This window comes from Urtica dioica, chromosome 12, assembly GCF_054948205.1.
Source record: "Urtica dioica subsp. dioica isolate 48M chromosome 12, U.dioica_male_clone48M_v1_H2, whole genome shotgun sequence".
Taxonomy (NCBI): Eukaryota; Viridiplantae; Streptophyta; class Magnoliopsida; order Rosales; family Urticaceae; genus Urtica; species Urtica dioica.
This window is the reverse complement of record NC_142767.1, coordinates 14,593,450-14,603,937: the sequence shown is the minus strand read 5'-3', so window position 1 is coordinate 14,603,937 and position 10,488 is coordinate 14,593,450. Positions and strand designations below refer to the sequence as shown.

Genomic DNA, 10,488 nt, shown 5'->3' with positions numbered 1-10,488 from the left:
TACACATGAAACAAATTGGTGCAAGCATCAAGCTTCCAATAATTTGATTGTGTTTCAATTTATTTTTCGAAAAAATTGATGGCTTCTTAATTTATCTCTATCATGAATTAGAACGACACCTGCAAAAGTATTTATCCATCTTGAATATAATAAACTCACCATTCTCATCTATCAACAATGCATTCATGCCCCAATGATATGCAAACTTGGCTAGCTATATGCTCAAATAAGATCACCAAAGAGCAAACTTTTGACTTCTAAATATACCCAGTCACACGCATACATAGACAGACGAAAAAGTTGGTTGAATAAATACACATTGTTGGTGGTACACGGAGTTTTACAGTGGGTGTAGTAAATCAATTTTGAAACATATTTTTTTTCTTCTTCTTCCATCTATTTTAGTCAAGGCAAAATTCATTTGGGGATGACAATGTCACCAATGTTGTTGTGCCACGGGTCAGCCAAGTGAGTGGCCAAGTTCTCCAACGGTCCAGTGCCCGGGTAAGCTGATTGTTGAACACAGAACCCCACAAATGCCAACAGTGCAAGCCGACCTATAACACAAAACCATAACAATATTAATCAACAAAACGTGACTAACACCAATAGTTTATATCGTGCATATAAAATTATTACCGTTTTTGACCTCCTTGATTTTGTACTCCTTGAGCTTGACCGGGTCCTTGGAGAAGCCCAAGGGGTCAAAAGCCCCGCCGGGGTACTTCTTCTTCTCCGGGTCCTTTTCCATGCTTCTTTGGTGCTCTACGAAGGCAATTGAGAGAAACTCAATGACCAAGATTGTGGGCAAAGTACCCCATGGGACAGGGTTTCCCAAGTACGTTGCTTGGCCTCCCGGGAGAGCTGCCCATTCTTGGGCCTTCACCCAGTTGCCCAGGCCCAATGCCTCTGGCACCAAAATCCCGGGCTACAAAATACACCATCAAACAATTTTAAGTCATTTCGTACTCGTTTTTTTTTTTTTTTTTTGCAACTTGTAACAAAATTAGCGTGTTTAAATTTTTTACTATAAACAGTTACCTATTTACCGTTTTGATCTCTATTTAACTTTATTTACTAGTTTATAATTTTACATATAGAAAAATTGTACAAAATAGCAATTTGAAACTTTTTCAGCAAAATAGTCAAATTTAAGTTTTCAAATTTTTTTAAATCAGATTACTGCACATTTTAGCTGTTTCACTAAATTAAATTAAGACAAACTTTTGCTATTTTGCAAATTCATAACTTTGAATCGATTATTTAGGTACATTACCTTTATCGTTTACAACCCGCCATTGTTTGACATGATTTAAAATAGCTGTTATTTTAAAAATATTGCACCCTACAAAATTTTATTTTCGTAATTTTTCCAGGAATTAGTTAACGGTTTTGTTGGATAATAAATAATGAATCTAAAGTTGGATTAATTGATCACTCACAACTGCAAGCATAGCCCATCTGCAGTGAATCAGCTCGGATTCCTTGAATCTCTCCAAGTTCTCCGGCACTGCGCCTAGACCAAGCGGGTCGAACCCAAAGTCTCTGAATGTCACACCAATTTAATTACTAGATTAAAAAAAGTTTGTGTGACAAGAATATGGTGCACTTTTTTTTTATTTCTTTTTTAATTACCCGGGGGCCGAGCCGTCGAGGTAAGGAGGGCGGGGCTCGCCGGGCATCCACTCGGCGGACATGGAGAATCGTGACGTGGCGTTGACCGAGACTCCGGGGAATTGAGCGGAGCCGGAAAATTTCGACTTCGACGACGACAGCACCGACGGGAACGCGGTGGCGATTCCGCAGCTCATCATCAATGTGTTGGCTGCCATTTCTGAACAGAGAGGGGTTTTTTTTTTTTTTTTTGGTACAAATTAAAATGAAGAGAATTTGACAAGAGATGTGGAGAGATGGAGGGGATACAAGTATATGGTGAGGATGTGTAGAGAGATATTGGGTGAATCTGAATGTTGATTTTTATTGGCTATAGTTTCTCGGTTGTTTCATTTCATTGGGCCACGTGGATTTTATCAATCCGTTTTGCTCTGTGCCTGGGGATATTCGGCGATAGGTGTGTGTTTGACATGTGGTTGAGAGTGTCTTTCGAGTGTTTGTGTATTTCAAGCGAAAGTCATGCATGGCCAAGATACTGCCACGTAAGCAGTCTAAGGCTAAAGGAAGAAAATGAAAATCTACTGGGCGAGGGATAACACGGGAATCAGAGCAATCTGAGCTACATCCGATAACGACACGTGGACTAGCGCTCACGTGAGCTTGACCGCACTGGAAACCAGCTGCTCAGAAGTCGGCTACGCTACCGCTCATTTGCCATTTTTCACTTCCCTGTTTCGTTGCTTTCCTCTTTCACGGACACTAATCCGAAAGATTTCGGTCAAAATAAAACGAAATAGAAAATTAAATAATTAAAAAAATACTCGGAATTGTCGTTCAAGGTGCGAAGCGACGTCGTCCATGGCGACGATGGCGACGATGGCGGCGGCGACGGTGCTGTCTCCGGCGATGGTGAGGCCGGCGGAAGGAGCGTCGAAAGCGGCGCCGAAGAAGGGGAGGGGAAAGGGAAACGGAAAACGAAGGGGTTTGGGAGATTTTAGCCATTTTTCGCGGGCTGTACGGAAGGACGTGGAGTTTCTGAGCGACGGCGTTTCGAGAGGGCTTAAGTGGGCGAACAAGGCGTTTCGAATTCCGGAGGTTTCCAAGGCCGTCGACGAGGTCGTTTGGCTGAGAAATTTGGAAGATTCTGATGCCTCGCTTGAACCGCCTAGCTCTTGGCCTGAACCTTCCTATGCAGGTGCTTTTGAAATTTAGCTTCTATGCATTTTGATTTAGTGTTTAATAGGCTATGCTTAAAGTTCAATTATGCTTATTTGAAGAAAATTTGCATTCATGGCGTTTAAATGTTAAAAACGTAGAAAAATGGGTTGAATTGCCTCGAGGATATGTATACTGATTATAGTTTGAAGCTGATCTCTGTGACGTTCCATGCTATGCTAACTTGATGAAGACATGAGTTGCTTAAATTTGAGTTGCGTGTTCTCTTCATTGTTTTGGATGTGTGAGTCCCTTGGTAATTACGAGATGACATTGTCTGTGTGATTCGGAATTGGTAGTGGTTGATTTAGTGTTGTTGTCGTAAGTTCTTGAAGATTCGTGAAATCAAAAGTCCTTATGTCCTCTTTCCAGAGTGAAAGATGAGTTCTTCACCTTTGCTTTAATGTGCCACTTAGAAACATTTGTACTCATCCAAAAGAGCTGTAGAACTGAGGCAGTTCGGACATTAATCGATGTGTAAATTCGTGTGTAAACATGAGATGGCAGTAACAAAGTGTTGCAAAGCATTGGTTCACTTCCTTTTTTTCGTGTGTTGTGGCATTATTCTGACAGGACTCACTGGGGTTGATTTATTCATGGCTGATCTTGAAGCTTTCAAAGCTTACGGGGCTTATTTTTATTGTCTGTCTAAGACTTGGTCTAAGCCACTACCTGAAGTTTATGATGCACAGAAAGTTGCCGACTACTTCAATTGCAGGCCACATGTAGTTGCGTTTCGACTTGTCGAGGTACTTTAAATGAAAGAGGATAATCTTGATTTTATTATCGGATTTCTAGCACAAGTAGTCTATGAGATGTTATGCAAATGTCATTTTAGTCAAAACTATAATTTGGAGCAAAATGCTCCTCAAACTATTGGTTTGTTAGAATGTTAGACATTTTCATAAAAATTTAAACATTTTATTTTTACTTTTTATATTCAACTGGAAAACAACTTAAAAAAATAAAAATAAAATGTAAAAAAAAATTGTTTATGAATTTAAATATCACTAAACAGAAATCTTACTCTAAAAATTCAAATGTTAAACTTTTGTTTACTATTTTAAGGGCTAGTGTATAATTTAATAAGTCATTTATTGTTAATAAAATTAGCACACGTTACTTTAACTTTGTAAACATGTTCCAAGTTGTTTAAGCTTTGAATTTAATAAACGAAACAACTGAAATCTTTAAAAAGACTAAAATGCTACAAAGTCAATTGTTTGAGGACCATTATGCTTCACATATTAGATTATGTTACGGACTATTTCTGCAAGAAGCCTTATTATTTTTCTTATTTTTATTTTGTCATGGAGGAATATCTATATTCCAAAAGCTCATACTTATCTGATATGCGATACTTTAATTTTTGCCAACAGGTTTTCTCTTCCTTTGCCACAGCAGCAATCAGAATTCGAACATCTGGATACCGGAACAGTAAGTTCTTTGGAATAAATGGTGGTACAAAAGTTGATACAGTATCTGAATACGACTTCGGAATGGTGTTAAAGGAAACAATGCTAAGCTTAGGGCCCACTTTTATCAAAGGTTAGCATGTGGTGACTAAGGATTGTTTTTTTTTTCTTACTCCTTTCTTCTGTATTTGCCCTTTGAAAGATATTGGAATTTTTTATATATTTTTCTACTGGAGTCACAAGATTACGTATATGCTACTTACATGCGTGCCTTTGCTTGCTGATGCAGTTGGTCAGTCCCTTTCCACAAGACCAGACATCATCGGTACAGAGATTTCAAAGGTCGGGATTTGAAGAGTTATCCTGATTCCTCCTGCATTCTACTTTCTGATTGTATGTAGAACCCGGCTTCAATGACAACGAACACATATGCTATTACATGTTTACACTAGTTTATTGCATACTTATTTTGGGCCCTCATAATAACTCAACATCCTTTGGTGGGTTGTTAAAATCAATTCTTCAACTAAGCACTCTTTTTGTTTTTTCTTGTTCAAATTACGTTCTGCAGGCTTTGTCAGAACTGAATGATCAAATACCTCCATTTCCTAGAGCTGAAGCTATGGAAATTATTGAGGAAGAATTAAATTCGCCCGCGGAATCAGTCTTTAGATATATTTCCGAAGAACCTGTAGCTGCTGCGTCGTTTGGCCAGGTGGGTCTTTATATCTTCATCTATATTCTGTTGGTGGTTCATTCTCAAATACCTACACCCATGTATCTTCTCCTCAAGTTTATGTTGTAAAGTGATTACATTATGTATGATACATATAGGTCTACTTTGCAACTACACAAGATGGATCGGCTGTTGCTGTGAAAGTTCAGCGTCCAAACATGCGCCATGTTGTTGTCCGGGATATATATATTCTTCGTGTTGGGGTTTGTTTTGACTTTGATTAGTTATTTGACCAATAGTTGTACACCTACTTAGACCTATTCCTTATGCACTCTAATTCGTTTCAGCTTGGGCTCCTACAAAAGATAACCAAGAGGAAAAGTGACCTCCGTCTTTATGCTGATGAGCTTGGTAAAGGTCTAGTTGGTGAACTAGACTACAATTTAGAGGCCATAAACGCTTCTGAGTTTCGGGTAGACGAATTTCGCAATATCTTTTAATTATGCCTAGCATACTTTTTTTATAATGGGAATTGTTTCATTGGGATTTGTTGTGTAAATATGCGTATAACATCCATTTTTATTGATTGTCCACCTTCTCTTGGTATAGGAAGCTCATTCTTCCTTTAAATTCATGTGTGTCCCAAAAGTACTTCGGCATTTGACTCGAAAGAGAGTGTTGACAATGGAGTGGATGGTCGGCGTAAGTCCCACAGATCTACTCTCAGCCTCTTCTGGAAGCCATGATCCTAATGCTTCTGTATATACGGAAAGGCAAAGGACAGATGCAAAAAGGCAACTTCTTAATTTGGTCCGTGTCTCTCTTTAGTTAAGGTCATTTGGTTTTATAGGTTTTGTAGAAGTTTTGGTCCTCTCTCTTATTAGTGAATATGTGATATACAGTTCTATTGAAATCGAAAACTTAATCCTAATTCTACTAGAATAAGAATAAATGATTATAATATCTTGGTTGGTGCAATATATGGAGAGAAGCTTTTGTATCATGAACAAAATCAACGTTATTTTCCAGGTTAACAAAGGAGTAGAGGCAACACTAGTCCAACTCCTTGAAACAGGCATACTACATGCTGATCCACATGCTGGAAATCTACGATATACATCCTCGGGACAATTATGGTACTTCTGTTGCCTTTAATTGTTAATTTTTTTTTATAGTATTTTTACAAATCATTCCATTAAGTTTAACTGGCTTATGATTTTCTTGGAAGTTTTCTGGACTTTGGTTTGCTTTGTCGGATGGAAAAGAAGCATCGATATGCAATGCTGGCTGCCATAGTACACATCGTACTCGGGGACTGGGAGGCCCTTGTTTATGATTTGTCTGACATGGATGTTGTTAGGCCTGGGGTTAATCTCCAAAGTGTTATACTGGTAAAGTACACATTACTATAGTTTTACTGATATCAATTAATTACTCGGTTTGAATTAAAAAAAAAAAACAAAATACTTGGTTAAGTACACTATTTTCTGTGGATGCCATCTTGATAATAATGTTTAAACTATGATTCAGGATTTGGAGTATGCACTCGGAGAAGTGGAATATAGAGATGGAATTCCTGATTTGAAGTTCAGCAAGGTGAAAAAACTGTCTTCCATCATTCACAAGGCTTTTAGTTTACATTTTCACGTCTTGTCAGATGACTGTGATATTATCACTCTAAATTGAACCTCTGGGGTTTGTTTTAATAACCTGGTAATAGATTTGGTATAAAATATTACTCTTGAAGCGAAAAGAACTTGCACCTCCATTTATAAATATAATTGTTGAGAATGAGTATTCGCATTTAAAAAATTCTCAAAAACTATTGTGATAATATATATTTTCCTGAGGTAGCAAAGTTGATAACTGAATTTTGTTCTTAATTCTTCCATGCAAGTTTGAATGTTAATTCTTCTTATAATTAACGCGTCAAAAGCTTTTGAGCTCTTGTTGAGTCTCTTTCACAATTGTTCCTTTCTCGCATCTCCTAGTCCGTGCACCGCTAATTATCTCTAGTGCTCATTTTTTCTTCGTATTGACTTGTGCTTTTAATGAATTTGTTTCGAAGGTTCTGGGTAAAGTCTTCTCCGTAACCGTCAAGTACAATTTTCGCATGCCTCCATATTTTACACTACTCCTACGTTCCCTTGCTTCTTTCGAAGGTACGTACAAGTGTGGGAATGCGTTATTTAAGTTTGCATCGTTCAGTATTCTCCTGCCTCAAACTTAAATTTGTTGACTTGATACATTATTGAGTAGGAGAGATCCTCAAGCAGAACGAAAAATAGTAAATAACAATACAAGCGGAGTGCATCTTTTCCGAGCTTTTCTTATGTTTTCTCTTTCTCTGGATCATGGTCCTCATTGATTCTTGTACCGGTAGTTATCTTATGATAAGTTGATAGAATAAATCGACTATTGTGTTCTCTCGGGCGAATCGATGACTTAAGGTTTACTTCACCAGCGAAGGAAGTGAGGGGAAGAAAGGGAAAGGCAGAGAGAAGGGTCATCAAGGAAATGAAGCTCACGTGACTAGTGCACGAAGACCCTTTTCATGACCTTATTTCAAAAGGTTCCGAGTTCTGGCCTTTTCAAACCCACTCACCTTGTAATTCTTGGTGTATTTCTCCACATGCTGTGGGGTCTACCAGGGAATCTAGGGACTAGACCCTAATTTAAAAGAAAATCTAGGATCCTATGGGTTGCTGATGATTTCAAGGTTTGTTAGAGGTCCCATGGTCTGCATATGACTCTCTTGTTAGAAGTCAACAAGAGAGCCAAGAGTCTCGCAAATTACCAGAGCTCCTCTTGGTTTGATCAAAATGAGCTCCCTAATATCCAAGTTCATTTTCTCTTTACTTAACATGCGTCTCTAACTCTTCTTCAAGTCAATTACCGGATTCTGTTATAGATCATAACTTTCTCTATGATGCATCAGAACATAGACTCTGGATATGCAAATATCTGATTGTGTCCTTGCCTTGAAGTTTTTGTATAATATATTCGAGCCAAAGTTGCGTACTAACTCTCTTTCGTATTGTACGTTTCTTTGCCATGATTTTTCTCGCAGGTCTCGCAATAGCAGCAGATAGCAACTTCAAGACATTCGAAGCTGCATATCCATACGTCTTTCAGAAGCTTCTGACCGAAAACTCAGCTGCAACAAATAAGATACTATATTCGGTTATAGAACTGACCCTAGACTTCCATGATCCTTTAAGATGTTTTTATCGTCTATTTACGGGGCATTGGTCAATACACCATGTCAAATATTTGGATTCTTTTATTGCATAGTATTAATAATGTCTTTAGTCAGCGGAAATTGACTACTGAATAATTTACGCATAATTTGTCGAGGGTATAGAACTTGGAAAGTGAGGATGGTTATTTTCACTGCTAGTAGTTTGAACCTACATTATCATTTGCGCCTTTCGTTAAAAAGTGAAAATGAAATTATTTTAGGGTAGGGAAGTAAACAAAATTTCAGATACTTGGGGGTGCATTGCAACAAATTCAGGTTAACGAATTGCCAGTCAAAATATAGAAATAAATAAATAGATTATTTGCAGATATTTTCTTCCTGTTTTCCCTTCATGCATCGTACAGTTCCTTTCATTTTTAGGCTAAAGTCTCTTGCCCTGCTGGAATGACTTAATTTCTGACGTGCTTTAAATAATGTGTAGGTAGTTTTGAACAAAAAGAAGGAGGTCCAGTGGCAAAGGTTATCTCTATTGCTAAGAGCAGGTGCTACAAGGTATGTTCTATGATTTGCATGGTATATTATTCCCTGTGCAGAAGATAAAATTTGATTGGCAATTGATGAATTTTAGCAATTCTGACTTATAATAATTTATTGTTTGTGACACTAATTCTTTCAAAAGTAGTTGAGCTATCCTGTGCGAAAAACGCAAGTTCAACATTCAGATCATTAAACCCTTTTATTCTGCTACCTGCCTAATAACAGTATCTACTTCCTATTAAGTTAGAAAATGCATGTTCATTGGTTTTGATGATATGCTGCGACTCACTTTAAATCCACTTTCTGCAGTTAATTTATTTTAACATTGTTTTTCTTCAGGAAGAGCTTGCACCGCATGGCTTCAATAAAAAATGATAATGCAGTAGACTATTTACCCAGCGGGTCAAATAATAAATTTGATGTGGCAAATTTGGTGTTGAAGCTTTTAAGATCTAGAGATGGTGTTGTGCTGCGACGACTCTGGATGACCGCAGTGAGTGCCACCTTTGACTCTCTTAACAGACGAGCGCTTCCCAAAACTTACATTTACGTGCCTAACATCTGTTACTAGCTTCAGTTAATTCGGAATTTGATTCTTTTTATACAGGACGGAGCTTCAGTGATCCAAGGGGTGGTTTCCGAAGAGGCAAAAGTCTTCCGTGAACACTTTTGCCATGTCATTGCCGACGTGTTATACACGTGGATTCTCAATATAGTGGGAAAAATCAGTTCTAATTCTCAAGTGATCTTAGGAATCGGTACTGGCAGCAGAGACTTTGCACCGCCTTCACGATCATCCCACGCTTACGACTCACTATGGACAGATCGGCGGCTCAAAGTGATCTTCGGAAAGATGTTGAAGTCTGCGAGAAGAAAGCCGAAATTGATGCTCAAGTTCTACTGGACTGCCTTTGTCATGTTTGTCACCGCATCAGCTTTGGCTTGTCACCGTGCCGTGGTTTCCCTATCGGATGCATATTTTGACCCAGCATCGTTTCCTAAGAGGCAATATGCGATCAGCGCATGAATTTTTCATTAGGCGAATAAAAAATCACCGGAAAGTTCTTTACGGAACGTCCTCTGCATTGCCAGCAGCATGCGTCTTCAGAGTTGCTGATAATCGATAGGTTCAGAAGTGTTTTGAGGGTTAGTGAGAGGTCCATGCATATAATTACAGTTTTTAAGTTGATTTTTATTAATGATTTTTCTTCTTGTAAGATTTTGGGAATGTAAATTATTAATGTTAAATCATGTGTGTATATTTCATTTTCATGTGTTTGTAATGTTGTAAAACATAGCCAACTAATCCATTTTTTCTTATCGGAGAAATGTTTTCTACCCGTTTTCTTACTTTTCAAGTCTACTCATTAATTACTCATGATTATGACTACGCTTTAAACGAATCAGTTTGTTGCTAGTCCCTTCTCTATAGATGACAAAAAGTTCAAGTATCTCGTTAGGACGAGTTGATAGATCATCGGTCTTGAGGAATGCAACAAAAATAGGTCAGTTGGAATGTTTTTGCAGAGCAATCGTGTTGCACGGCTCAGGGACCTAGTTTTTTTTACTTCTTAGATTTAGAACAATCAGTGAAGCAAAGAATAAAATTCTCTAGTGATGATTTCTATGTCCGAGTTGATGTATTGGAAAGTAACCCGTGAACATGCTAATAGGAGAATGGAAATCGCAAGTGACTGTCAATGTCGTTTTGTGGATCAACACTCAAGAGTGCACGTGATGATATAAGAGATGGACTCAAGATGACACGCGATGATACAAGGTCGTCACTTGAGCGGGAAGACTCGCTATGCAATGACCACAAAAGAGTC

General features: G+C 38.1%; 2 protein-coding genes across 2 annotated transcripts; one reads left to right on the top strand and one right to left on the bottom strand.

Annotated features, from left to right (window-relative positions):
- Positions 1-232: 232 nt before the first annotated feature.
- LHCA1 (chlorophyll a-b binding protein 6) lies at positions 233-1,899 on the bottom strand. Its single transcript, XM_089603022.1, has 4 exons — positions 1,636-1,899; positions 1,443-1,545; positions 640-928; positions 233-557 (listed from the first exon to the last, which is right to left on the bottom strand). The coding sequence occupies exons 1-4, from the start codon at positions 1,830-1,832 to the stop codon at positions 418-420; spliced, it is 729 nt and encodes a 242-aa protein (XP_089459148.1). The 5' UTR covers positions 1,833-1,899; the 3' UTR covers positions 233-417.
- Positions 1,900-2,331: 432 nt separating this feature from the next.
- On the top strand, positions 2,332-9,997 carry ATATH8 (Protein kinase superfamily protein). Its single transcript, XM_089602874.1, has 16 exons — positions 2,332-2,809; positions 3,403-3,578; positions 4,209-4,377; positions 4,534-4,586; positions 4,816-4,959; positions 5,079-5,183; positions 5,268-5,393; positions 5,530-5,730; positions 5,950-6,056; positions 6,149-6,311; positions 6,451-6,516; positions 6,989-7,082; positions 7,991-8,103; positions 8,604-8,674; positions 8,999-9,152; positions 9,267-9,997. The coding sequence occupies exons 1-16, from the start codon at positions 2,473-2,475 to the stop codon at positions 9,684-9,686; spliced, it is 2,499 nt and encodes an 832-aa protein (XP_089459000.1). The 5' UTR covers positions 2,332-2,472; the 3' UTR covers positions 9,687-9,997.
- The last annotated feature ends 491 nt before the right edge of the window (positions 9,998-10,488 follow it).

Bases quoted from the DNA above. Each gene is read 5' to 3' on its own strand.
- LHCA1 (XM_089603022.1), bottom strand. From the start codon at position 1,832: ATGGCAGCCAACACATTGATGATGAGCTGCGGAATCGCCACCGCGTTC. The intron at 1,546-1,635 runs GTAATTAAAAAA...TGTGACATTCAG, and splicing joins CTCGACGGCTCGGCCCCCGG to AGACTTTGGGTTCGACCCGC. The intron at 929-1,442 runs GTGAGTGATCAA...TGTATTTTGTAG, and splicing joins GATGGGCTATGCTTGCAGTT to CCCGGGATTTTGGTGCCAGA.
- ATATH8 (XM_089602874.1), top strand. From the start codon at position 2,473: ATGGCGACGATGGCGACGATGGCGGCGGCGACGGTGCTGTCTCCGGCG. The intron at 3,579-4,208 runs GTACTTTAAATG...TTTTGCCAACAG, and splicing joins TTGCGTTTCGACTTGTCGAG to GTTTTCTCTTCCTTTGCCAC. The intron at 5,394-5,529 runs GTAGACGAATTT...CTCTTGGTATAG, and splicing joins TAAACGCTTCTGAGTTTCGG to GAAGCTCATTCTTCCTTTAA.